General features: G+C 42.2%; 1 protein-coding gene across 4 annotated transcripts in view; it reads right to left on the reverse strand.

The window, feature by feature from the left end:
- Positions 1–1883: 1883 nt before the first annotated feature.
- Positions 1884–22289, reverse strand: part of agrn (agrin) — a 258948-nt gene continuing 238542 nt past the window's right edge. The window contains exons 31-38 of one of the 4 annotated variants that reach the window (XM_086278486.1): positions 19590–19706; positions 17272–17455; positions 16370–16457; positions 15462–15485; positions 13702–13734; positions 11639–11863; positions 8954–9057; positions 1884–4891 (exon numbers count right to left, since the gene is read on the reverse strand). In XM_086278486.1, coding sequence (XP_086134612.1) covers positions 4731–4891; positions 8954–9057; positions 11639–11863; positions 13702–13734; positions 15462–15485; positions 16370–16457; positions 17272–17455; positions 19590–19706 — 936 coding nt within the window. In that variant the 3' untranslated portion in view covers positions 1884–4730. Of the gene's footprint in view, positions 4892–8953; positions 9058–11638; positions 11864–13701; positions 13735–15461; positions 15486–16369; positions 16458–17271; positions 17456–19589; positions 19707–21365; positions 21586–22289 lie in introns of those variants that run through there. The other 3 variants (XM_086278487.1, XM_086278488.1, XM_086278489.1) reach the window with 3 other exon arrangements.

Genomic DNA, 22289 nt, shown 5'->3' on the forward strand with positions numbered 1-22289 from the left:
GGATGTTTTACCAGTCGGTGGTTGCTGGAGTACTTTTCTATGCTGTGGTGTGCTGGGGGAGCAGCACAGCAAAGAGGGACTCATCCAGGCTGGAGAAACTGATCAGGAAGGCTAGCTCTGTGGTCGGCATGAAGCTGGACACTCTGGTGACAGTGGCAGAGAAAAGGACATTAAAGAAACTGCTGGACATTATGGACAATGATGGGCATCCTCTGCACACGGCCATTAAAAACCAGAAGAGTCTGTTCAGTGACAGGTTGCTTCTCCCCAAGACAAGAACTAACAGACTTAAAAACTCCTTTGTCCCACACGCCATCAGACTGTTTAACTCCTCTCTGGAGGGGAGAGGGAGGGGAAACAGGAGGACAAAGGAGGGGGGAACAACTGAGCTGTAGTGCCTCTTCACCTCACTGTACAATACCTTGTGCAATACTTTTTGTAAATAGTCAACAGTGCAATAGACTCAATACTTGAAATGTGCAATTCACTTGTATTTTTATTTTTTATTCCTATTTATTCTATTTATCCCCTTTGTATATTTTATTTATATTTGTCTCTGTATTTATATGTGTGTGTGTGTGTGTGTGTGTGTGTGTGTGTGTGTGTGTGTGTGTGTGTGTGTGTGTGTGTGTGTATATATATATATAACAATTCTGTAACTGTAACTTCGGTCGTTGCTGTGCTTTTTTTGGAAGTCGAATTTCCCAGAGGAACCCACCCGAGGGATTAATAAAGTTCTATCTTATCTTATCTTATCTTACCTAAATGCAGTGGGTTTTGGCCACGTGACTGGATGATTAGATATTTGTGTTAGCATTCAGTTGAATAGCAAAACGCCCATTCCCGTTAGGTAAAACGATAATGAGTTGGTTGTTGCTGAGGGCACTTGTTCATGTAACACCAGTTCTTAGAATACTCAAGTCCCCCTGTATATATATTTAAAAAATCCTAGTTGTTCACATAAATCAGCAGTGCATCATCTCGTCACGTGAAAATATGTGAGCTTTAAAGCAAAGTCTGCAGTGACCAACTTAGCTGCAGGCTACACTAACCTTTGCTAAGGAGCACTGCTTGTTGCACAAATCTCTTTAGTGATGACAACTTTGATTTAGTTTTTTCAGACAGGAAATGGTGTCAGTTGGTTTGAGTTGGGGTGACCTCTTACACAGCTACATGACAAGGTGTTTATTACAAGCTCCTTCATACACGCACTCTTCCTTTTCTGCCATCAGTTTGAAGTAATCCAACAATTTTGTCCACCGCTATCTGGGTGAAACAATTTAACAATTCAAGCTGTTGATGCTGGAATAATGAAATAACTAGCCCAAAGTTCTGATCCGTACTTAATTGGGAATCTCTGGAAGATTAGCAACTCTATTCTGTTGAAAAGAACAAAATCGAACCAGGGAAATGTGAGATGTTGGTAAGGCCCCACGAGCACAGATGTGCTAAAATCATTCCAAGAAAATGACCTGTATACTTCCTAATGGTTGAAAGTTGTAACCATTAATATTTCAGTTTCCAAGCTGCTTTTTTCCTGCTAAAATAGCAAACTATTGTCTAATTTAGATCACTGTACTTTCTGGAATGAATCATTCAAATGTTGCCAAAAGAGTGCTATAGCCACAACTGGGCCTAGTATTCCCCTAATGTTTGAGCTATGAAAGTCACCAATGAGCAAAAAATAAAATAAATCAAGTAAACATGAATAATTCTCTAACTTTGATCTCTACTCTATTATCTCATATTAGAACTGAATTATGCAGGGTGGCAGGAAAACGTAAGTGCTGTAAGTTCTGACCTGTAATCAGTAATCAAAATAAATATTAAGCTTTGATGTGGCACAAATGAGGACAAAATGAAGATGACAGACAAGATGAGACTCCATTTGGTTGACGGTTTATTTCATGGTGGTAGGAACACAAGACAAAGGTCATAAAGTTAGTAATGTTCAGGTCATGCCACTCTTATCGGTGCACTGCCCTTTGACGAGGTTTGCGCAGTCAGACAGTAGTTTACAGAGGCCAGACATGGAGGGTAATCCACATGTAGACATAAATAAGGAACAGAAAATAGATTCAAAAATCAGTAAATAGAAGATTTTTTTTGTAAAAAGCCAGATGGGATATTTGCGTAAGCCCTCTGGGATATTTTTTTCATATGAGTATGAGCATTATTACTAATATAGTCATTATTATTATTATTATTTTGTATTACTCATTTACATTATCAGAATGAGGCTAATACACTGGCTAAAGTAACAAAACAGTTACATGGATAACGTCTTCGTCACCTGCTCGCAGTTCAAGATGACTGGTTTTTAAGGCAATTCATAGTTTCCATCCAAACCATACATGGACTGCAATTGTCTTTTGTGTGTGTGTGTGTGTTCTCGAGTCCAAGTGGTTCCACCTGAAGTGGTCAAACTCCAAGAAGAGTGTAATAAAATAAGACCAGTTTAAGCTTTGAGAGAGTGACTGCTGGAATTTTAAAAGCATCTTGGAACACTAGAAGAGGGATTCCTGCCCTGGTGCGGACGCACACAATCAGCTTCAGTGCTATTCCTCCCCCATTTACAGAAGTATAGAGCATCGTGTGGGTGAACAGACAAAAGTCAGACATGGCTCCAGTGTATAGTACTAAAAACATAAACCTCCACAGATCACACGTTGTTGCTAAATTTACACTTAAAAATTGCAGGGCTGTACAAAAACAGGTTGCTTGATGACTTTTAAGGAGGGAAAGATAATTAGGAACCTAAGAGAGAAAAGGAAACGAACAAACGAAAAAGTACAAGACCATTTGATACTCAACCACAAACAGGCATGATTTAGTCTCAGAATATTGCCAAGGTTCTCATATCAAAACAAGTTTCTTTCAGTCATTCATCGAAGCTTATTGTGGTTCAGCAAAGACGACTCCACGTTGCAACAGTTCACTGAATTGTACAGGATTCGCACTAGTTAAACAAACCCATGCGTTACTAGGTTAGATCGCAAGTACTGAAGGATTATGTATGTTTTCCCAGTTTTTTGCGGCTGCTATGGCTTCAAAGGGTCACAATAGCGTCAAAGTCCCTCTCTTTTTCTCTCTCTTTCTTTCACTCAACAGCCGAAAGAAGAAAAAAAAAAAAGATTCCTCCAGGAATGTTCCTAGGTGAAATACAAAAACATGAATTTAAGTCTCAGGTAGAGTTTTTTTTTCTCTTTTTTTGTGAAGATTTTTTTCTCTTTGTGTTGACTGACTGCTGTTTGACAGGACATTCCCAAGAGAAGTGGCTCTCGTGATAAGATCTCCCTTTGCCTCCTTTCTGTCTGTCCTTTTCTTCAGTCTTTGCTTTCAGCACCTCCTTAAGGTCAGATATGGTAATAACTCTTCCCTTAGACGCCATTAAAGGCCCTGCAAAAACTAACTGCTCCCGAGAATAATACAGAAATATATATCTATCACAAACAAAACAAAAAACAAAAAAATGAGGAATGACCAGACTTTAAAGATGTCTGTGAAGCCTGTACTTTCTGAAATCACTGAGAAGTGAAAATAAAAGAAGAAAAAGGAACCTCGATTCGTTTAAAACAAGAACAAAAAACGCCCCCCTCCCCCGACTCCCAGTTATTCAAAATAGATTCTTTTTCTTGGACTCAAACAAACAAACAAAAAAACCCCCAGATTTTTCAAACCAACACTGCAGAAGTGCATGCATTTATAGTGGTCATCATTAGTTCATCTGCTGATTGTAGAACAGAACGCACAATAGTACAGGAGAAGCACAATTTCTCCAACGAGAACCCATCTTACATATTCACAGTCTCAGGTATTATTTATATACTCTATATTTATAACATCTATCCATGTCTGTGATTCATGTCTTGACTTATGACTAATAATATGCAAGTCATTGTTGCACGCAGCGCTCTCTCTCCGTCACATCGGGTTGCGGTGTTAGTGAGTCATATTTCAAAACTAAAGGCTTGGATGGGATTCAGATCGAGTGGAGAGTTTTTTCTTTTCTTTTTTTTCCCTCTTTTCAGGGTGCTGTGAGATGGGGTTGATCGAGTGCTTATGACTGTGTACTTTCTCACTGTAGCAGCTTGACTGATTTCTGAAAAGTCCCATTAGGAAAATACAGTGGATTGAATACCAGGGCTGAATACAGAGTTTCTTGACTGTAGTCGGCAGCTGGCTGCAGCATCGAAGAAACGCACGCACCGGCTACAGCATCCATCTCTCGTGAGGGAATGTGTGTCTATCAAAGATGTATAGGCCATGCTTGGGGAATGTGGAACGGCAGATATGGCACCGAGACAAGGCAGTAACCGGAGATCATCAGCAGGGTCCACCGTGTTCAAGTAAAGGATGAGAATAAAAAATGATAAAAAACAAAAAACTGGTAGGGCTGTTTTTTTTTTTAAAGATTCTTTAAAAACATCAAATGTGACATGGATTTAATATCTGTGGTTTTCACCGAGGTGCCTTCTTTTTGGAAAAAAAAAAAAGAAGGGCCTTGAAAGAAAAGGAATTTTTTACTGTGAACGGAGGTGCGGATAAGAGCAAAATATATAAAACAAAAATGAAAACAACATATTCATTTTCTTTCCATATAAAAAGCGATGAGAAGTATACAAAAATAGAAAATAATTACAGCAGGAGACATGGGCGCTATAGAGGGTGCGGGTGGGAGGGTTTCTTTTTCTTTTTCATTGCTTGCGATATTTCTGTCTTTGCTGGAGTTATTTGGCGGCGGAACAGTGTAATATTCTGGGGCTGTTTAAGGCGTCCTCCACCAGGTGGAGATCCACCCCGTCCACCACCACGTCCTTGATGCAGCCAACGAAACCCGTGCTGTAGGCCTTAGGCAACCGGCGGGCAACCGGCAGCTCCTCCAGACCACCTGAGGAGGGACAGGAGATGAGGTTACTTTGACTGTGAGTCACTGAAAAGGTTATTTCAGTCAAATCAGCCAGCAGTTCCTTTTTAACTTTAAACTTTTCTTTTTTTCACCTGCAGAAAAATACTTTGCACAACTAGTCAACTAATCTTAAAAGTCAGTGTAGTGCCCCTTTAAAGATCAAACAGCGGGATAAGGGTTCGGCTTTTGCAACGAATTAAACTGGAAATATCCATCAAATAGCCAACCTTTGAAATATTTTGGTACAAACTACAAAAGCAGCTACATGGTTTTGTCAGGTTGTATTACAGCCTTTGATATTTTTCACTATGACACCAGCTGATGGACATGACAGGATGACAGTGTATTTGTCAGACTGCCGTGATCAAAGTGAGATGGAGCCTAGCACGGCAGTCACACAGAACTGAAGTCAGACAGAGAAGAGAGAATGTTCTTTTAATTTGACACGGTGTATAAAGTACTAAAAAAAAATAAACACTACAAAAGAAAGGTGGTGACGGAGTATAAAATGATGAATGCTTAACATCCTCATTATTTTTAATTTGTTTCCATCTTTGGTGCTAAGTGCTCACTGCCGTGCTGTAAACTCCCCGTGTATCACATGTCCATCACTTAGTCTTCTCAGCCCTCTGGCAGCCTTTGTGTATATAGAAGTCTGATTTCTTATACGTGCTGCTCTTTGCTGCTCATAGCTGAGTTGGCCCTGAGGTACAAAACACAACAGCATCCTGAAAGCAAAAGAAAACTAAAAACAAAACATTTCAGAAATGGTCACTTTTTTTTTTTTTTTATGTTGTTGTGTTTTTCGAACTCTGGGCCACCACTTGTATACAGCTGCTAACTACCCACTTCTTCTCGTACTTATTTCAAAGAAACCAAAAGCAGAAAATCATTCTTTTCCTCTGTGGCTCAAAACCCCCCCACAGAAACGGAGCTGATGGTTTGCAGCAAGTTTGCAGATGTTAAAGGTAGAATCTGATCTATTGAACATTGTGGACTATGCTTAAAAGCTGAGTCTGTGCCAGGAAACCAACCAGTTTAAATAAACTCTACTAATTCTGCCAAAAAGAGAATTATGCTGGAAGCCTGTTGATGGCTACAAAAAGTGTCTGATCTATGGGCAACTTCCTAAGCCAATTATTAGTGGGGGTGTATATGTTTAGCCTTTATTTAAATATTTGTGATCCTGTGTGGTTTAAGAAAATACCAAATAATTTCAAACTTGTGCACCAAATTCTTGTTTTCTAAAGTCATTAAAGATGTATGGTGTAGAATTATCTCACCCTGGAAAAAGAACAGTTCTAAGAAATAATGAAAACACCCCAAACTACCATGATATTCATGCCCATGATAAATGCTATATAAACTTATGACCACAACCAGTGTTGGGAAGATTACTTTTAAAATGTATTCCACTACAGATTACAGAATACATCCCCAAAATGTATTTTGTAACGTATTCTGAATACTTTGGATTACTTAATATATCATCATGCTTTTTACAACTACATGAATGTACTATTGCTGTGTGATCTATTACTATTACTGAAGGCAACTCGCCATAACAATACCAAATAGATTTAAAATCTTAATATAAAATGAGTAACAGTAGGGTGGACATTAAGTAAAGCTGCACTTTTTGCCGCGATCTCGTATGGAAAACTATTCCGCGCGTATATAAAACAGGTCCGCGGCTCCGAACCGTAGTAATGGGACCTCTGGCTAATACGTTAGGTTCCGTGTCGGGCTCGTAGCTGAAAACTAGCTTTACTTTGTTGTCTGGGTCAGCTTTGCTAAGGAGAGACGGAGAGAGGCGTTGAAAGGCTGCTTCAACGGAATTTACTGTTTCGAAGGAAAACACGATCACAGTGTACAGTCGAGTCTAAATAGCTTACATGTTAGTGTGCAGTACACAAGATCGACAGCGCACAATGTGCTTTGAGGTAGCAGCCAAGAAAGGTGAAGTTTGTGTCTGTGAACACCCGTGTGTACACTTGTGTGCACACCTGTGTGGATCGGCACACTTGTATTCAAAAGGTTTCTCCATGTAACGATCTACTAGGGAGTGTGGGGAGCCATAGCCCCGTCCCCCAGGGCATGAAGCAGGTGGAGGAGATCCAGGCCCCAGAATACGAGGACCCACCCTCCTGGGAAGATCTGAGGAGAGCTCCAAACGAGAGGTCACCCAGCAGCCATGGAGCAGAGGCCAGAGGGGGTTGTAGTGACGTGCCTGCAGGCTCTGCCGGCAGCCAGCTGTGCCAGAAAGGACCGGGCCTCAGGCCCAGAGGCCGGTACATGGGGTGCCCGGTACATACATGAGCGCCCAGCCCCAGACACCAAGAACCACCAACACACCAACATCTGAGGGCATCGGCCACTGGCAGGGAGTGTGGTGAGGGGAGATAGGCCTCCATACCTCGGAGAGCCTGAGATGTTCCCAGAGAGGTGGAGTCTACGACCCAAGATGACATAAAGACACAGACGAACAGGCGCACACAGACACAAACATGCATTCCCACCTCCATATACACAAACAAATACTCGGCACTCACCCGACATGGAGACAGACACAAATAGACACTGTACACACATTCACACTCCCCAAACATACTCTATATGCCAGGTTCAGGTACCCCTGCCCCCAGAGGAGCAAACCGTACCCGGACCCAGGAGAAGCTTCTCGGATGAGAGGTGAAACGTCTTCAAACAACTTAAAGAAGTCCAGACGCTTTTCTTTCCAAGCTCCTTAGACTTCCTTCCTTGGACCACTTTTAATAGACACTGACCACTGCAACGGGGAACACCTCACAAGGGCTGCAGATCTGGAGATGCTCTGAGCCAGTCGTCTAACCACCACAATTTCACCTTTAGCAAACTCTCTCAAATCATTACGGGTGTAATTCTTCCAGCTCTCCTAATTTTTGGGTGCCTGCTCAGGTTCCTCTTTTGATGGTGTTTTGAGCAAACATAAAGTAGTCATTAGTGTCTTTCTCACTAAGACAGTGTGAAACATCTTTATTGAGAATTATTTTGAATCTGTTCTTAGGGGGAGAGAGACCATAGCTTCATTTTCCATGCCTTACCTATTTAGCCCTCTTTTCTGTTTCCCTCTTTGGTATCTACAGGGTCAGAACTCTCCTGCATCCCTTTTCCTCTTTACTTGATGCCCGTGCGACTCATTTCACCCCCGCACCTCCATCTCTTCCATGTTTTGTGAGGCCGAGTGTTCACATTCCCGCTGAGCTCTTTACATCCCCTGTCCCTGCCCGCATTAATCGGATTGTGTGCCTCAGAATCAGGAGTCGACAGGGCTAATTTCATGCGAGTTACAGATGAATTAATGATGAACAGCGAAAAGGGGATTTAAAAAGGGAGAAGGGCTCTCGATGGGAGGGCTACGTGAGGATTATATATTCTTGCTGCAGGGCTCGCTCAGCACCTGTTCCACTGCGCTGCCTCCCCATGTGTGTTTGTGTACATGTACCTGAGAGCACGAGCACACCTCTTACATGCGGCGAGGCTCTTTAAATGTCACTCGGGCTGCTTCTCCTCACAGACCTGCGTCTTTTTTTCGCTGCGCACTGTGCATTTTAAAGAACAGTCTGACTTTATTTTGCTGCCCGTCTTCGATGTTATTTCCTCAGAATGTTCAATCCAGCGGTGCTGTGTGTGTTCTTTCAAAAACGATTTCTCTGAGCCAAGTTCAGCTTAAATTGAACTCGAGGTAGATAATGGGCCGACTTTGGTCATTTTCAATTCAGGAGAGCAGACAACTTTGGAGTTAGTCAGATAGCCTTTCATTTCTCAACTCAATACCTGAATAGGCTTGGACTTTTTTTTTTTGCCTAAACTGCAATCTTTTTTTCACCTGCCAGAAGCATTGACTTCATTGCTCACTTTTTGGCAGCCCAACCAGTGGCTAGGATGAAAAAGCACTATTCTGCACAATTACAAGCATTGCCATGCTTTATGTATGGCATAGCTAGGCACATTTTCAAGTCTGAATTAAGAGTTCAACTTTTTCCTGCATGTGTGGCCACCTACCCAGCCAGAGTGCTCCATCTGTGTCCAGCTGTGTTGATGCCAGAGGTGATGACCCTGTCACCGGTGCCTCGTTGCCAACCTGTAGAGAGCCGTCTCGAAGTGCTCTAAAGAGGAGAAAGACAAAAGGAGAAGGGCACTGGAAGTGAGTACTTGTGTGTCACAGCGAATAGCTTTAAATTGCAGTTTCGTTTCGTTTGAGGCATCAAGACTCTATTGCTCGACTGCCAGTATACTAAGCACTCACATAACTGCCTTTGCCAAGCAGTGTTCTAAACGTGCCTGTCTACCAGCTAACAGATGCCGTTAGAGCACCATTTATTTGAGGTGGCTCCATGTGGCGCATTAGCACACACTTAAGAATTGTGAAGACAGAGCTGATTTGAACCCCGCTAAAGTGGGCTTCCAGCAGAGAGACTGCCATTAGAGGCAAGCCACAAACACAGCTAGCTATGCAGCTTTGTGAGTCGTATGCCACATGCTGCGATTTACACCATCATTACCATCGAAATGATGTCATCTTCTCATGCGGTCTCCCTGTTAGTCTGGGATGAGATTTGGCCTAGTTCCTGTTTGAAATGGATGGAGCAGCTTTTCAGGGATCGATTATTCCCGCCTTACGTGATGAAACCGAACAAATTATCCCCCCACGTGACCAGTCGCCGCTATGCCGAACGTAAAATGCTCACCGACGATAATGCAGGGGTCGCAGGGAAGGTGTTGAGTTTGGGCAATGAATTTATTTTTAATGAAGAAATCCATTAAAGTGACATCACCATGGGACAGAAAAGTTCGGCACACTTCGTGTTTTTTCTCTTCTATCCATTATTCATTTACTAAATGTTATTTTCTCTAATTCAAGTGTTATTTATTGTTCTTGCACATGCACCTACAGTCACTGGCCACTACATTAGGTACACATTTTCAACTACTTGTTACTTTGTTAACACAAATATCTGGTCATACATGTCACCTTGGCATTAAGACGTAGCCTAGACGACCTACTGCAGTTCAAGCTGCGCATCAAAATGTGGAAGAAATGTGATTTAAGGGACTTTTAACATGGCGTGGTTCAGAAATCTACTAGGATATACCCACAAAGAAATCTCTTACTGATTCTCTGGCACGAAGAAATTATTTAGTTCTGAAGGCAAAATGGGGTCCAATCCAGTGCCAGCAAGTGCAACTAATAAATTCAATTCAAATTTTATGTATATAGCACCAAATCATAACAACAGTTACCTCAATACACTTTATATTGTAAGGTAAAGACAGTTTAAGAATACAGAGAAAAGCCCAACAATCTGATGACTCCCTCTGAGTAAGTGCTTTGGCGACAGTGGTGAAGAAAAACTCCCTTTTAACATTAAGAAACCTCTGGCAGAACGTGAGAGGAAGACAGGAAAGTGAGTGTCGGTGAGTGTCTATGCACCTGCTACAGGTTTGTATAGACAAGGCTCAACTGTATCAAAAACTGTTTATGATGTGACTGACTAGTTTTGTGGTAAGTACAACGTCATCTGTCCTGACAAACTGATCAAATAAATTCTGTTGTTAAAGCCACCCCCTTCCAGCTGTGGGCCCTTGCGAAAATTGTCACCTGCTGACTTTGAGAAAGTAACTCATGCATTTATTTCATCCAGGCTTGACTACTGGAAAAGCCTGAAGGGCATTTGTTTTTGCACTTTGCACTTTTTGCACTTGAGACCCATGTTTGGTAGTAGTACTAAGCTTATGCATTAAAGTGCATCAGACTCCACCTCCGGGTAGCAACACATATGCAACAGGTTTAGACTTCATAGTTGGCTGCATGGATTAGTGCAAGTTTGCACAATCTAAGGTCTCAAGCATTAAATCTGTTAATGATTGATTTCACACATTTTGTAATCTCTAAGTTACAAAAATGTCCCTGAGGTTCACTAATGTGTGACAAAACATGAAACTCCATGAACGATGAGACTTTTTCAGACTAACATCACATGCATTTTCTGACTGTTATGAAGCTTTTGAGTTTACATAAAACAAGGGGAATACCATAGGTATGCATATATGATATGTCTCGTGAGCCAAGTTTTTGCAGAGGCAAAGTCATTTTCACTTCTCTGGTGAGGCAGAGGTTCTACGGTTTGAAAGTCCCAGTTGTTAAGATTATAGCAATTTAAGCATGTGGTATGTCTACAGCTGTCCTGAGAGGTCAACGACAGTTCAAATGCTCACAGTCTGCTTGGACCTTCGTCTTCACTGCTTGCAGCTATATCATACTGTATTTCTATTCTTTTAAATCAAGCATTCTTGCAAGTCATCTACAGAGCAAAATACAGTGATGTGTATGAAAGGGAAATACACATACAAATACGCATTCACTTTTCTTATTTTTTTTACTCATTTATTTCCTGCCTATGTGTGTGTGTGGATATTGCAGGATGTTCTTCCTTTTTGAACATTCATTACCGTGTCAAAGCAATTTGATGCATAATATCATCCTCATGCATGACCAGGCATGAAAATAACGTTAATCTGGAACTAATCAGAGTCATCTCAGTGTGAGGGATCGCTGTGTAGCCGAGGATTCATGCAGGAGATCACGGTGTGCAGCAACACAAACACAATATGGATTAATTCTAATCCTGGTCTAAATGTAAAAGCTTCCATCACTGATCCCCTGTTACCTATCGTCTCCTGTCTTACCTGCTGGCCTTGATGCGTATCCAGCTGTTGGTGTCAACACGCACAGTAGAGCGCAGCACCACGGGTTTGGAGCCCAGGTCATAGGTCATTTGGACATGTCCATCTACAATTGCTAGGGCAATGTAGTCTGAGCGCTCCACGCCCTTTCCGCTCCACAGCACCAGACCCTGGGTCGTGTCAGTTCGGATGCTTAGTTCAAATTTGTTCACCAGCAGAGCCTTCTCGCTAGAAGGAGAGAAAATACATGTTCATTTATTTGTCTGCTACATCAGAAAGATTTCTAATCTTTAACATACCTATGGATATTGCATATAGGAAGCAAGGGTCCTGTGCTGTCGTCTCAAAGGTGCATTACCTGTGATGACATCTGGTTCTATTTGCTTACATATTTAGAAAGAAAACTTTGTAGCTTTAACTCTGCAATCACATGCTAACAGAGTTACCGGGATTTTGAAGGAGAATCAGGATGCTGGGTGAGTAGCAGGGGGCTGTTTCGCTATTAGCTTTTCTACATCCTACTGAGCCTGAACTGCACTGCTGCCTACTGCTTCCTTTGTTGCTTTGTGCATTGCTCTGTGTGTGTTGTTTAGGCAGCTGTTTGATCTCCCGTCTCTTGACTGCTACAGCTGCCAGGGTGATTTGGATGCAGAGACTAGGAGACTTCCCTTCTATCCTTAAGAGGCACTGTAAGCCACTGTCACCGCTGCGCGAGAAAAGTACACAGAGCAATGTGCCTCTGCTGAATTCGTGCACAGACAGACAACACCGCACATCCATGTCTGCATACAAACGCACTAACAAAGGTCCTCCGTGAGTCCACCAGAGATACAGCAGACATCCAGGCAATCATACCTCATCATTCAGTCTCTGCACATTTGTTTGCACATCAGCAAAATGGAACTACTTCCAACGTCTTCAAACACAAAGACAGAGACAAGGTGAGGGCACGTACGACAAAGAACCAAGAACACGTGGATTCAATTAAAACAAAAAACAAACAAAAAAACAACACCACAGACCTGGAGACAGATTTGACAAGACAAGACAAGACAGACAACAAGGCAAGGGAGTCAGCACAGCAAACAGGGAAGCACATGGGAGTACAAACAGGACAGGAAATGGGAGGGAATACAGAGAGAATGAGAATAGCAGCTCTCCTTAACCTCGAGGAGATTTTCTTCATTTTTTTTTCCTGTTTATCTTCCATTAAATGATGTCTAAACAAAGCAGCAAGATGATATTTAACTTTGGAGGAAATAAACTTTGAAAGCTCATGCCAAAAATGATGCCAGTCGCCTCAGCAGAAGCAGAGGGGGAAAAAAGGATTTTCTTTTCCAAAAACATGCTTAGGTTACAAACATCGACCCCCTTGATTAACCAAAACTGCTGAGGTAAACAGGAACACACACACACACCAAAAAAAAAAAAAATTTCTCCAGAGAGAAAAAAAAACTAACAAAAAATACAGCTTAGTGAACCTTCTCCTGGCAAACCCTCAAAGAGCTTACAGGGCCCAATAAATCTCCACTGGAGCGGATTGTCAGTGATAAGGTCAAGGTTATTAAAAGTGCTGAATATATCATGAATAAAACAACGGCGGCGCACAGCGCTCTAGATCTCATATACACCGCAGACTTCATAGATTTCTGCTGTGATGCTGTTTCTTTTTGGAAATGGAAGAGTTTTATCTTCTCGGATTTTTTTCAAAGCTGAAAAAGGCCTCTCAGGGTGTGGACCTACGTTTCAACTCTAGGTGGCAGTAGTGCTTAGAATAATAAAAAGCCATGTGGGAGGACAGCTATTGCAAAGAGACTGCAGCTCTGGATGGATTTGTGCTGTTATCAGAGCTCTTAACTTTTTCAGAATTTATTGAAGCATATGCAGAGGCTCTTTGCCTTTCGTATTGGTAACTCTATCTCAGTAATGGAAACAGTGTTGTCTCTGCGGAGGAGGATTTAGCCCTGTGAGAGGTCGACGAGGGGTTGTCTGGAGGGAAGGGGAGGAATGAGGAGGTGATACGCAAGCCGACAGCACCACATTTTTGATAGCTTTGAGAGACTCACCTCTGGTCGGATGGGTTCTCCAGAGACTCGGGACTTAAGGGAGCAGGGGGAGAAAGTCAACGGCATGCAGTGTAAGCGCAAGGGGCAACAAGGAGAAAGGGAGGGAGGGAGGAGGGGAGGGAGGAGGTCTAGTTTAGGCCTGGAGCTGCAAAAAGCATAACTTATCTGCTCTACTACAATATCGACCACGTCAAGTCGATAACAACTGTTGTGTGATCATAGGAAGAGTGTAGCTTAGCCTTGATAACACCACAACCATAAAAAGGTTCTTAAGGGAACCGCTGAGATTAAGATGGATGACTAACTCTCCAAAATGCCTTGGGATCAAGCATTTTTTAAACGAGTGAAGCATCAAGATTAAGCACATTCATGGTCAGTGTCCACTGAGGTGCAGAGCCCGCTTTAAGTCAGCGTCCAATTATTGACCAGCTCCTTTATATTTATGGCTCTGCACGCTACAGTGCTGCACCAATTACCTTCTGTCCAGAGATGAAAGCAGCGAATGAGAAAAATTGGGCAATTGTCCAAAAATGGGGTCAAGCGCGTATCAGTTGAGAGTCATGGCCAGATATGATTTGTCTCTGAAATAATGGAGCTTGAGCGTAATCGACCTGAGCTTCCAGATATGGAGGAGGAGGAGTGATCAAAGGGGTGCTGTAAATAGTAACCAAAACATTAACCCAGGGTTAAAGTTTGACATTTTGGCCTTAGCGCCACTTAATGGCCAAGAAATGTATTCATTCCTTTTACCAGATCAAATCCCACCCAATTGATTGTGCTCCTTTAGAGTGCTGCACCAAGAGCCTGGTATGGTTAGATTCACCCTCATTGTGGCTCGTAGTAAATGTGACATCCATTAAACTTTTGACAGTCTGGCTTCAAGGACCGCTGTCCCCTGCTGCTAAGTGAGATTGATGCCCATGGCTACACACTGAGGAGAGAGATCTCAATTGGAGGTCTAATCTACAAAGGGAGACAAATCTGTGATTAACATGTCACAGCCTTTCTGTACAGTCGACTCTGTAATTATTCACAATTACAGTTAGAGATCTGGCAAAAATGAAATGACAGAAGCCCTGGCATGGAGTGGAACTCTGGGCGGAATCCAGTCGGCTTAATTTGAGCCGAATTCTGCTTCAGCGCTTTTTAAAAAAAGAGGTTACTTACCGAGCTAATGAGCAGGAAGAAAAACCTTTAATAACTAAGGCATGACCGAGGGTTTTCCCGCGCACAAACTCCACAGGCACCAGAAACTAGGTTGAGTTGTATTTAGTATAACCTCCTCTTGTAGTTTTCAAGGGGTCTCATTCATTTCTCACATTAGCGCTTAATGCCATTCAGCATAAAGCACGTGGCAATTCATTTTGTTTATGAACGAGCTACAACCATGCATAAAATATTGCACATTCTCAGTACAGCAATTCATTTTCTCGGAGGGCTGTGCACAATGCTTATCATGCAAACATTCATGCTTCCCTTTGCACTGAAAGGAAAAAAAGACAGGAGCTAATGACAATGCATGATGCATTAAAAATAAGGAAACCTGTCAAATGAAATTATGGATATGGGCCTTGGATGTGAAAATCTGGCTTTAACAGTTAAGATGAGTTCTGCGTGGATATTAAGACGGGAAACTGAATGTGCTTTAATCTTTGCATTTGGGTTATCAAACATGGATTTTAAAAAAATTTTTTTTTTACTGCTGTTAGTCGAGCTGGATTTGAAACTTGGGTAAATACCCAGTGTTAAAGTCTACTTACTCTGGGATCTCATTGGTCAGTTGGCTTGAGTGAAAAGGAAAGACAGTGAAGGACATTCACATGAAACAAAGACACATGTGGACAAAGACAAGGGAGGTCAAGGACAGAGGACGAACAACTGGAATGCTAACGCCATCAACAAGCAGCAAAGACACATCAAAAGGCACACACGGATATGTGATTCTCCAGCCAGTTGTTTCTGAGTGAGTGTGAGGTATGAGCGTCCACGGCAGCATGATGATCTGCACACCTCTGAGTGTTTGTGTGAGGAGCTGCGAGTCGAAGATATAGAGCCGTATGCTTGACGTCGTTTCAGGCTCGTCACATAAACATTTTTGTTTATTCCAACCTGGAGGCGCTCTCTTGCCAACCTTGTAGATGGATGGAAGACTAAAAATGTCTCATCAGTTGCCTGAAGTGAGTGCATTGCTGTTTTTTTTGTGTTTTTTTTATACAACAGCCCCAGAAATCATTTTCCAACTACGTCATCGGCTTTCTTTCCCCATTACGGGGAGTTAAAATTGAAGCCAACACATCTTTGAAAGCTTGATGAAAAACGGTCATCCACACATGATGACCACATCAAAATAGGATGAGAAGTTTAATCATGTGTGTGCTTACTGTTCAGCATCAGTGCGAGCTACGGGGTAGACCACAGGGCGAACCGAGCATGCTCTGGGCAACACTGTGATTGTTAACTGTCTCGCTAATTAGTGAAATCCTGTCAAAAGCGTAGCGGGACTTGCCACAGACAGAACGATGAGCTATTAGCCCCAGCGCTGATGATATCATCAACACTGTCATCACAGCTTACCACGGGAGAAGATGGAGAAAAGAGGGGTTATTTGGCTAATAGCTTCTACAGCAGAGATGGTGGATGATGCTGAACGGACTGTAGTCTTTCTTACCTCCTGGTAACAGCGTTGTGGTACTCGATGAACGTCCGTCCGTCAAAGGCGATGGCCTCGGTCTCGCCAGCAGACTTCTCGTGGATGGCTGTGAAGGACAGGGGCGGGGCGAGGAATGATGAGAGGATGAGATCGCACCAATCAATAAAGATTCAGTTATCAGAGCCGAAGGCAATGAAGTGTGAGCATGGGGTAGGTGGATTGGTGCGTTGGCCACACGCCCAAGGTTAATGGCAAAAGCAACGACTGAGTATGTAAGACAGATTGGCCCCGAACGAGCGCACGTCTGGCAGAGTATCACGAAGATGATGAAAGGAATGCGCAACCCCTTCCTTTCATAAATATTCAGTTGACACAGTTCATCATTTTCGTAAGTGCCGCGTTAGTTTGAGATCAATACATAATGAGAGTGACATAAAAGAGACATCACATGTCTAATATTGGCATTATTACCTCGCAATGGCAGAGCACAATGGAAATAAAGGTCTTATGAGCAGAAAAAATTGAGACTCATATTTTACCTTCTATAGAGGCAAGCCAAGAACAAGCAGTGTTACATGAAGCATCACTGATTTCAGTGCCACTCATACTATGCTTTAAAAGCAGCCCAAAATGCTATGCTTCTGGAGTAAAACCAGATCATCTTGGATGAGGAAATAGAACAATTTGTACGGTTACAGTGATTCACTGAAGCCGCGCAAAAACATGATAAGGTAATCTCAACCCAGCAAGTATTGTTAGCCACTGGCTTACACAAAGAGAAATCACACTGGTCCTTAAAGTAGGGGTAGGAAATGTGTTTAAGAACTGAGATTTTCTGTGGTTCATTCACTCAGATTAGGATAAAGCCAAATGTAATGTATGTGTTAGGACAGATGACAAAAGATGGCAGCGGTACTCACTGTTCTGGCAGTGCTGCCCTGAGAAGCCGCTGAGGCATTCGCAGTTGTAAGTGTCCAGCTGAGGTTTGCAGCGGCCACCGTTGTGACAGGGCTCCCTGGAGCAGGGGTGATTCTGGAACATGGCTACGCTGCTGGAGCGCAAGGCATTCTCCTCCCTGAGGATGGGCGTACCCATCAGAGTGATCTAGAAGCAGTGCACACAGGGCGTTATCAGCAGGTGTTACCTCAGTCTGGCTTCGAAGACGTTTACGAAACAAAAAGCATGCATCTCGGCAACTAGCGACGTTCTCGCTAGTGGCCGCATATTTCAAAAGGCACCGGGAGGAAATAAATTGGATCTGAGCCACAGTGGAGAGTCATATTTGGGATTTCTGAGATAGTACATCACTAAAATCAAATATCAATTATTAAATAAGCAGCAAAATAAAAATGTGGAAAACATCACGATGACTCAGTGGTTTGATTGTACTTAACCAGGGATGTCAAACTCATTCTACATCGTGGGCCATCTTTGATCTTTGATCCTAAGCGGGCCGGACCAGTGAGACTCCTGAGATATTTTAATATAACAAAAAGTAGTGCAATTTCATCAATACAGCTTTTCTACATGTTGATTTTGCTAATTTTGGCTTAAACTGTAGTAAATAAATCTGTAAAAATAGAGAAAAAAGTCTGTCAGCTCAATGCACAGAAAGTCTTGTAATAAAAAAATGGAAAATATTTGTTAATTAGAGAATGTCTTTTTTCTTTTCTTTCTTGTTTTTTTCAATGTAAAAATCATAATTTCTGTAGTCTAATTGTTAATCTCTTACTTATTTACTGGTGTAATGTGAATGTCCACACAGTTAAAATGTGCTCCTTCACATTTTCCAAAGATATTCTGTGGGACAGATTTTTTGTCAATCTTTGACGGATTGATACTGGCCCCCGGGCCTTATGTTTGACAGCCCTTTACTTATTAGTAACCAGGCAAAAACAAAATCTAAAAATATATTAAGATATTTTTTTCTCCAGATGTTGTTGAATCCTGTTTGGAGCAAAGAAATATAGGATATCATCCTTTTCTGACTAGGCCACACCCATTTCACACCAAACAGGATTGTGTTGTCTTATATATATATATATATATATTAAAAAAAACACAGCTCTTGTACGCAGGTGTCTTCTGTATTCGATCAGTTATTTCACTGAGATTTCACTGTTTGTCTTTGTGTTGACCTTCAATAAAGAACAGAGCATACTGGACATAATGTGCAGTAAATACATGCTACATAGTTCAGTGGGGCTAGCTTTATAGCAGTGTGTGTGTGTGTGCGCGCGCGTGCGTGCGTGCGTGCGTGTGTGTGTGTGTGTGTGTGTGTGTGCATGCGTTTGGAGACAAATCAACAAAATCTTATAAACACTCCTCATTTACTATTTTTGAAGACATGCATTTATGTAATAGTCTTAGTGACCTTTCTTTGAAGTGCTGCATTTACAATATAATTCTTGTCATGCTCGTATGCCTATTACCTCTGATAAGTCGTTTAAGGTATTAAAATTATCTGATTAAATTCTCGCCTCCTTAGCACACCACTTGAAGATTATCATTTACCACTCTTGATTGTTATCCAAAGGAACACATCCATGAAGGGTTTTGTGTTTTCTGCCGAACCATCCTTAAATCTAATTATGGCGACACATCCTACAAGTAAATAAATGCGTACAGTGAGGCTGTAGATTCAGTTTAACACGCACCTCTGAAGACGAATCCCCTGCTGCTGCAGACCGAAAATTGCCTCCGAAAATTACAACACGCGTGTTAAACAGTACACCAGACTCGGAATACTTCCTCATAATTAATTATTCCCTACAGGCCAAGCAAGACAAACGCCACATTTAGCTTTTGATTTGCTCGAAACTGTCAAGGGAAAGTTTGGAGAGGATAACTAATGACAACTTTGCGCAAACAGTAACATCCAGCCTTTGTTCTACCAAGTTATTTTTGGCACTCTGAGATGAGATTTTTGCTGGAAAGTGGAGGAAGAAAAAAAAACTGGAAAGTTGTCAGGGAAAGATCTGAGAATAGCAAAATGGAAAGACTTCAAAAATGTGCATTCTATTATTAGTGTGCACTAATCCAAATGAGCACAGCCACTGTCCGTCACAGAGTGAGCTCATAATGGAAAATTACTAATGCGAGGGCTTATAGCAGTACAGCGAGTAACTTATCGCTGGACTTTGCTGCTGTATGTCTAAGGTCATTAAAATAACATAGAATCGAAAATATGAGTTAATGACACATTAATTCGTTTACAAAGAGACATGTATAAATTTACCTGCTGGACTGTTCCCTTGAAGCCTTCCGTAAGTGCAGCGGCTCTTGCTAGTCGGCTGTAATCGGGAGCTCCACCAACAAAAAGAGACTCTTTCAGGTTAAGATCTACGTGCTGGTTCTGATGAGAAAGGACACAGACACGTTTCAGCTGATGAGCCAGCGATGCACCCCGCAAAAATAGCTCTACATCTACCTCTGTATGTCTTTATTGACTCTTTCCCATAACCCATCATCAACTTTTCTCAAGAGTTTCCTATTCAGAACATATTGGTTTATACTTTTACCGCAGTCAAGGGAGCCAGGAAATAAATTGCATCCTTTTACCCAAGATATAAAGCCTGAGATTAATACACATACCACATTTACAGACATGTCACAAATGTCCCATAAAAAAAGATTTAATACTAAAGCCAGCAGAGGCTTTAACTGAACTTCCTTGCCTTCCTTCCACGCCAATACACTTGATACATTACAACATAATTGATTTCTGTGTCTCTCAGAGAGAGTGGTCAATTATCCTCTATCTGTGCGACATAAAAAGAGACTACAAAGGAAAATCAGAAGCAGGCTGGGCTGGAGATATGGATGGTTCTTTACAGACATCTCTAATGAATGGCTGATTATAAGCACCGACCTTTCAAACGGTTGAGTGTGGAGACACATTAATTGCAATTCATTTGTGCAGCAGGCGGCTATGAAATTCGATTCTTTCCACCAAACCTTTGGAACAATTGCTTTGCATTAGCAAGGTGCCTCTTTGCTACTTTTGCATGGGAGAACTGGCCCACTTCAGAAGGAAGGAATTAATGATCTTTATTTTATGTAGGGCAGTAATTGCCAGAGGGTTAAAGTGGAGTTAATTGTTGTAAAAATGATGGAAGGGGCCAAATAAACTGGCTTTGTGCAGGCAAGCTGGCATCAGGCTGGCTTTTATTTAGGATGGGATTTGGAGTGCGGGAGGCTGTGGTGCTTGGCTGAAGCCCGGGGCTGTGTCGCTGCACCTTGAGCCGCTTCCAGCTGAGATAGAGCAGAGACTTTGGCCAAAGCGGCTGGACCCAGTTGTGGCTGTTGCCTCTAGGCTTTGCCAAAAGTTGTCACCAAACTGTAGGGCAAAGATGGCCACCTCAGGCTCTGTATGCAGACATTACTGCTCTACAACACCCATCTACTCTGCAGATAGAGTTACAGAAACATACTGCACCTTCCCTGAGATCTTACCCCTTCATAGAGTGATACTCTGGAATTTAAGTACTCACTATCTATGTCAAGCTACACTTCTATGACGCTAAGTGAAACTGCATGCAATGGAATGGTAGATCATGTTCTAAGTTTTCCCCCTCTTCCAGGTAATAATAACCACCTGTTGAAAGAGGATGGCTGGTTCCATGGGGTGATTCTTGCTCAGTGATGTTCAGTGAGACTTGTGTCGTAATGGGTAAAAGAGTGAGCGAGTTCATGATATTATGGAGGATTGTTCTTGTGCATAAAAGTGAGAGCAGATGACAAAAGAACAGCCAGGCTTGGCTTAGCACCTCACCGTCTCCTACGGTATATATCCTCCTCGCCTCCCATGTCTTCGCTCTCACTTTCCGACAGGCACGCGGCACTGGCGTGATATCCCCGCCTACGGCAGACTAATGAAGACGTTTCTTTGTTGCTAAAAACAATGGCCATCGCAAAGATGGCTGCTTCTTTTCCTTCTTACCTCCCACCTTCCCACCCCCACAGCAGATGGACCGAGGTGAAAGCCAAACCTTGTTCTTTAGGAGCATCTCCTCTTTGGTGCTGTGTGTGCGTTTATGAGCTTATGAAAATGGCAAAGTTGTTCTACAGAACTGGCACCTTTAAAGCTGCCTGCAGCTCTGCAGAAGTACCCTTTTTTTGGTCTGTGCAGTTGTTGCATGAAGAGATGAGGGTAAGAGGACACAGCGAGGTGGCTCAAACAAAATGCGGGGCTGAGGTGTGACTGGGACTTGTCTAATTACCTTGCGTGATTTCTTATTTCCAGACAGCACATCATAGAGAAGGAAAGAAAATAGGGAGGAAGAGAGTTATTAGGGTAACTAGAAAGTGTCTGTGCACAAAGGAGCATGCAGATCTAGGCAAATGCAAAAGCTCACAAAGCACACACGTACTATAACACACGCACCTGCAAGAGTATTAAAAAAAAAAAGCCGCTGTGAAGCACTGACATGTGAGACAGACACGTTAAACAAGAATATAAAATGTGGACAGCACACCTTTGCATTATATACATACACACACATGAAACCACAAAGCTGTGCAAGTGCGTATTTACACTAGAGAACATGAATGCAAATAAGACAGTAAGTCTAAGAAGGCCGTGCATGAAACATACGATGCCATTAGCAAAAGATGAAAAGGAGGAAAAAAAAAACACTTCATGGATGAGAGTCTATGAATAGTGCCACTTAACCCAACCTCATTTATAGACCACAGCCATTCAATATGAGGTGAAGTAGATTATTATTTCTGTTATCCGAACCTTTGAAAGTTTGTAGTTCATTACGTCAGCAGCCTGAACAGACTTTGAAATGAACATGCTATATGCATCCATATATGTTCCTGTGTGCGACCACCTTTGATATGATATAGGTTTCTCTGAGCAAAGCGTATTGTAACGCCTTCCTGGTTCTTAGCGCTGAAGTGGGAGAGAATTAGCTTAGAGCAATACTGGATA

The sequence above is a fragment of the Aulonocara sp. 'chitande type north' Nkhata Bay genome, linkage group LG20 (genome assembly GCF_057382095.1).
Source record: "Aulonocara sp. 'chitande type north' Nkhata Bay isolate Kocher_YH1m ecotype deep benthic linkage group LG20, A_spYH_male_GT1.1, whole genome shotgun sequence".
Lineage (NCBI taxonomy): Eukaryota > Metazoa > Chordata > Actinopteri > Cichliformes > Cichlidae > Aulonocara > Aulonocara sp. 'chitande type north' Nkhata Bay.